Genomic DNA, 6,379 nt, shown 5'->3' on the forward strand with positions numbered 1-6,379 from the left:
CTCCCTTCATAGACAAAGCCTAGATTATTATTAGATTATTATTAGATGTCCACCTGGACATTCGGATACTCAATACCCTCTACACAAGTGAATGTTATTTGTATCCGTAGTCTAGAAAGGAAGCGTTTCTGGAACACAATGTCGGAAGAAGATAAAAATTTACAGTTTATGAAACAAAACTTTTTTTTCAAAATCGTTTACAAATGGCTGCTATTTTTGGGAGCTTTCAATGATGGACGTACTCGAAGAAGTCGAATTGCGTCCGCATTAACGTTTCTCCTCATTAATTTGTACTTTGCGGAAACTATAGCGGGAAAGGTTTCAAGAATATACGCAAACTGGCGTTCATTCAGCGTATTACAGTCGCTTTTGCATATATGTATTAATGTCAAATGGATGCACATCGTTAACGCGTCTTTATACGGAGATTTAACCAATTCTTGCTTAAGACAGATTAAAAAAACTCGTTTAAGGAAACATTTCGAAATGACAACGTTAAGTCGCTTTGAAATCCTCTTTTGTTCTTTCGACATGCTATTTGTTGCGATGTTTTTTATACCAATGACAATCAATACGAGTTCGTACATCGAATTGTATCATACTGGATTTTCCACACTATCGCGTTATCAAGTGGTTTTGTACTTGTTATGGTTTCTGCGTTTCGTTATGTGTGCGATGTTAACCAGCTTTATTTCCTGTACGAGGGCAATGATCACTTTTACAACGCAAAGCATAAAGACCGACATTCAAAACTGGGGCCGGTTCATGTCGATCTCAGAATGTGATGTACAGATTCTGGCTAAAACACACACTAACTTCATGGAAATGATTACGGAATTGGATTCGAAATTGCGGCTAGTATTCTTCACTACGTCTATTGAATGGGTTTTAGATTTTTGCTTTAACTGGACCACCGTATTCGATAACAAGAACACGGGATATAGTTTTATACAAATCGTACCAGCTATCATTAAAACCTTGGAAAATGGAACTTTAGCATTTTCGTTATCGTTAATGTCGGATTGTACCGAGTATTTAACATCGTGTTGCCATAAACGTGCTATGAATTATCGAAACAGGATATACACTAAGCAAACCGCCGATATTTTCTTGTGCTCTAAAATGAGAGCACCTTTGAACTTTACTTTCTTAGGTTGTATGCCATTAGATCGAAGTTTTTTGCTTTCAGCCTTTCTGGGAGCTGTATCCTACTTCATGTTTACTTTAACTCTGGTACCCAAACAATCCATTATGGGAAATGATCACAGAAATGTTTCAGAATGTTTTCAACATTGCACGAGAAATTCCACAGTGTTAAATTAAACTCACTTGCAGACAAAGCTCATAGCTATCAATTTTGAACACTATTCAGATAAGCAATCTTTATCACGTTATATATATTCTGGTAAAAAGGTTAAAACTTTTATCTAGATACGCAAAAATTAAGAAACACGCGACCTCTTTTCACTAGCCGACACTAGGTAGAAACTTTCAACTGTGAGGAAAGGGTCACTACTTCAGCCTCTATCTTGTTTAGACGTTCTCTTAAAAAATTACCCGAATCCGTAAAAAAAATACAAATAACACAAACTTTATTAATAACTAAAGTAACTGTAGACCGAGTAGAGCCAATAATCCAAAAATTACGTGAAATCCCTATTGTTTGGAAAAGGATTGGAGAATGAGAATTTGGGAGTATGTTTTCTCATATTGGCGATAAGTAGTTGCAAACTGACTTGCATAAGTAAAAGCGTCACCAGTCACCAATAAGAGGAAACATCGTACGTTCCTCACTCCTCTTCCGAAAATATAGGGCTTTGACGTCATGTTTGGCCCATTTAAGCTACTCGGTCCATATGTTCTCTAGATTTATCGTTTACAAATCATTCTGCTAAATAAATGGCTAAATGCTGATTTAAAAAAAATTAAATACTGTACCTATTATACAGTAAATAGACAATATTAAAAAGTATAAAAACGTTAGTCAGACTAACATTTGTGCAAAGTTTTATTATAATGACACAATAATTTCTGGAAAATAAAACATCATTTGCGGTAAATTTTGGACAATTGATATATATTGAGTTTTTTCCATGCTCAAAACCCTATTCAAACAATTGAACAATATTTCGCACTCGGGTAACATTAAAATCTGTGTATTTGACGCTTTATATGTAATGTTTGGACAATCAAATTCTACCCGGTCAATGCACTCAACATCAATTTTCTGTTGTGACACAAATATATTCAATATAATTGCATATATTTAATTAAAAATATAATAAATCATTTAGAATCTAATCAATACATTTGTCCCATAAAACATTTAAGGTTTTGATTTGCAAAACTAGTAAACTGGGGATAATCTATAAGATGATGAATTTCATAGAAGTCCCCCATTTGATCTGTGCAATACATTGAGCTTGTTATTCTAAAGAGTACTTTGAAAGCTAATATAAGGTTCTAATAAAAGGAGGCCGTTTTTGCAATTCCAATGTTAAAGCGCTTCTTAATAATTGCAGTTTCTTTCTGCGGCGGATTTTCTGTTGAAACACGGGCAGAGTTTGAAGCAGAGTTCCAATGTTATAAGGAGGCATGCCGGCATTAAACTTATGACGAATATGCTGAGTAAGAGACGCAATTCCGTTTCGTTCTTGGTGTAATCTCTGTCGTCGACGCGGTTCTCCGTCGTGATACACATGGTGTTCATCTGCCAGTAGGCTTTTTTGATTGCTTCATCACATAAGCACGCTGCAGCGGCGAAGCGCAACCTACACAAAAGATACATAGAAAATCAGTTCATTAAAATAATATTTCGAATAAAATAGTGAAAATTTTAACGGTAGTTGTTCTTTAAGAATTTGACATTGGAAGCTTACATTCGATTGATTCCGTGTAGAGTGTCCTTATCAATGGAGTGATTTCTCTGCATTAAGAACCCCACTGAATCAATTTTCAAAGGAAAGGGTGACTGGTACAACAAAGGACGACCATCGATCTTTCCATCTAGTTCTAGTTCACAAAACACATTGAGAGAAGCTACTTCTTCATGCCAGTCGATGTAAACGAGTTCACCATTTACAACTTTCTTAAAACGATCGATATCACCCTCCTGGTGCTCATAATACCTTGATCTAATTCTCTTTCCTACCTCTCCGGGTATACCCTGAAATACATGTAAAAAGTGGTCCTAGTGATTTGGTGAAAACCTTCGTCCGCAAGCAGTTTCGATAAGTCGCATAACGCATAGGTGCAAGGATTTTACGAATAATTATTCGAGTAGCAGCAGTATCAATAATTGATATGGGATCAATTCAATTCTGTTCCATAAAATATCGCAAAAGAAACGCTTATTACAGCTCTTTAAACAATGCAAAATGTTGCATCTGCAGCTTAGGAATTTTAACCAAGTGAAAACGTGTGAAATCCAGCGGCACTAATTATTAATGTAACGGCTTATGAACCCACGCTAATTTGTAATTAACAGTATTTTTGACTCCTCATTTAAAGTAAAGTTCCAGCTTAGAATTGATTTTTTTTAATCGAAAGAACATATACAATAAAGACTATTCCAAATTGGAACCATGAATCCTTCAATAATGTCTAATATGATACGAGTAAATAAGATTCCTAACTGGAACCCACAAGACAAGCTTCTCTGCGAAAATTATATTGTATCAATCCGAATAGGTTTTCGTAGCCCCCTTACGCAATTTTGGCAGACAGAGCTAACTCATGGAGCCCAGTAATCTGGTGTTTACATGAAAATCCTTTGTTATTATAGATAGATATGTGGTTCTAATTTTAAATATAATCTTTACTTTTAATGCTTTTTTATTAATGGGAAGAAATTCTAAATAGGAAGTTTATTTAAATCAATCTACAAGCGTAACAGTAATGAGTAAGGGAAGAACTGAGACTGGTAGTGGCGAATGTTTCCACCCTGAATTTCCTGAACAGTTACTCACCCTAAAAAAATCTACCATAGCGTTGGAGGTACTTGTCGTGAACTTTAAGTTTTCAACTTGCAAGATATCGTTTAAATGATTCATTATAATTTTCTGCCCCACCAAGACATCGGCGGTGATATAGGACAATACCACAATGTTAAGGACGATCAAAGTCGCGTTCCAGATATTCAGCAAGTGCGCCGACATGCGGTGGACAATCCGTGTGTTAAAACCTTAAATGAAACAAACATTAAAGAAATAAATTCCATAATTAACTTCATTGAAAAAATTTGGACAAAAAAATCTACCATTTAGTTGAAACGAAAAAAAAGTTCGCGAATCTGTACCGCTTTTAGTCAGTTTTAGCATAAAACTGGCGAAACAAGGTTATAACTAGAGTGCTATTTAATGTTTGAAGAATATAAGCGTGACCAGTTTTTGTTTATGGAAGACAACCATAGAACATGTATAGGGTTAATGCCAGGAGAGAGTTTAAATACTGCACTTTTTGTGGCGCCACCAAAAGCCGAAGTGGACAGTAAAATTGTACCAACTCTTTTCTAAGACTTGAACAGTTAACTGTTAAATAGCAGGTGAGAACTGCAACACAGGGCACATTACACCACGGTGTTTCCTTACTTTTCTGAAAGAGTGGTGCAAAATACATCCACATAAATGATCCAAATTTGTTTGACTTTTCAAATTCCTTCGTTAACGCCGAAAGAATAAATATGGCCAGAAAAACTAACCCAAGAAACTGAAACAACAAGGAATAGGAAAACTGTATTAAAAACAATAGATCAATACTTTTCGCATATTAAAAGTATTGTCGTATTTTTCTCGCTAATAGAAAAAAAAAGAAAATGAAGCTGGCGATTATATCTATAGAAGTGAAAGTCCGTGTCGGGAGTGTGTCACACTCCTGCAAGACAAGCTTCTGGGCGACTAAGTTTAAGCTTATCTAGGCTTAAGATTCGTTTTGGTAACTCATTTACACCTAAGAAGGTGTAATTTTTTTGACACAACGTTTAGGCGGTAGGAACTTCAACCACCTAGGGTATTTGACCTTTTCAAACGATTGCTCTTATAGAATTATTTCGAAACTCCTTAGCGCTTGGAAAGTAATAATTATGATTACCAAGCAAAACCCCGACACCGTATCTATTTCTTAATTGTGTAACATGCACCAAGGCAGTGTCAACTTTTGCCAAACCTGACCCAGTTTGAATACGCAAGATAGAATTTCAAACCATTATTATAGGCAAAAGTTGTACATAGATCAAGAACACTTTGCAGGTATGCCGCTGTATTATCGCATATAAAACCATTTCGTCCGCATAGAACAGACATGTGAGCCTCATTGGAAGCCCATCCTTAACACTTCCTTCCAAGAAAGCTTTACAGTCCGGCTTCCCAACTGATTTTATTTTCAAACAAATGACTCAATCTTTCCCAACCACGTGACAATTGACACAAAACATTTAATTACCCAAAGAGGTATAGTGAATATATTGGAAAGAAAACTTCCATGTTGCGTTTGAGAAAGCTGCGAAAACATGGTGACTTTGGAGTAATAAATTTCAGTTGCAGATCGGTAATCTTGCAAACGATTATAGGAGATAACGTGCGGGAAGGTCTTCAAATCCCAATTATCTTGGTTCTAAAATCAATACACGAAGATTTAGGTTACTGAAGTTAATAAAACGCGTTATTGAAAGCTTACCGAGTATACTTGCTGAAATGTCAGGCTAAAAGTAAAAAAAAAATCATGTTTATAAGTATAATCAGGCAGTACAAATAGAAAGGAGAGTTGGAGAGACCAAATTCTCCGTCTGCCCTCTTTCAAAAACGTTACCAGTGCTGTGAGTCTGTGGCTCTCTAAGAGCTTGCCGCACATGCGCAATCGGCGCAACAGAGAAGTTTGTTTACGTTTCGGCCAGTATTACGGCGGAAGCATTGGTGATACTTTGGACTAATAATAGAAACTTTGCTTCCGGGACAAGACAGTCAATAAAAAATGCGGCTCACAAAAACCATTGGCTATGCCATCACGCCTAGCGAAACTAGATGAAAGCTTGGTGGACAATCAAGATAGCACGTGTATTATTTTGTTATACATCGCATTATTCGAAAGGATTTTTGAAAATGAAACTTGGTCAAAGTCTTAGGAAAAGGTAGAAATAAAAACCTTCCGTATTAGTAGGGTCAGAGTATCTAAAATCACTTTGGGTAAATATAGTGTTTAACCGCCATTGCCTACCTAATTCCTTAAATGAAAACTTAAATTTCCGTTTATCCAGCCCGCTTCTTCGAAATCCGTCGTCTCGATAAATGTCCTAACCGCCCGTTTACAAATCTCACTCATGAAGGGTCCTGATTTGTTGAAAAGTAGCGCATGCGCCGCGTAAACCGGTTGTGTAACAAATTTA

At 36.2% G+C, this 6,379-nt stretch overlaps 1 protein-coding gene across 1 annotated transcript; it reads right to left on the minus strand.

Annotated features, from left to right (window-relative positions):
• Positions 1 to 1,962: 1,962 nt before the first annotated feature.
• Positions 1,963 to 5,907, minus strand: LOC149713389 (uncharacterized). The gene is made up of 7 exons (XM_089849523.1): positions 5,897 to 5,907; positions 5,674 to 5,698; positions 5,440 to 5,610; positions 4,590 to 4,707; positions 3,969 to 4,183; positions 2,880 to 3,166; positions 1,963 to 2,771 (listed from the first exon to the last, which is right to left on the minus strand). Exons 1-7 carry the CDS (start codon positions 5,905 to 5,907, stop codon positions 2,510 to 2,512), a joined length of 1,089 nt encoding a protein of 362 aa, XP_089705649.1. The 3' UTR covers positions 1,963 to 2,509.
• Positions 5,908 to 6,379: the final 472 nt, after the last annotated feature.

The sequence above is a fragment of the Phalangium opilio genome, unplaced genomic scaffold (genome assembly GCF_054372755.1).
Source record: "Phalangium opilio isolate 3A_F unplaced genomic scaffold, DU_Popi_V2 ptg000009l_1, whole genome shotgun sequence".
Classification (NCBI taxonomy): domain Eukaryota; kingdom Metazoa; phylum Arthropoda; class Arachnida; order Opiliones; family Phalangiidae; genus Phalangium; species Phalangium opilio.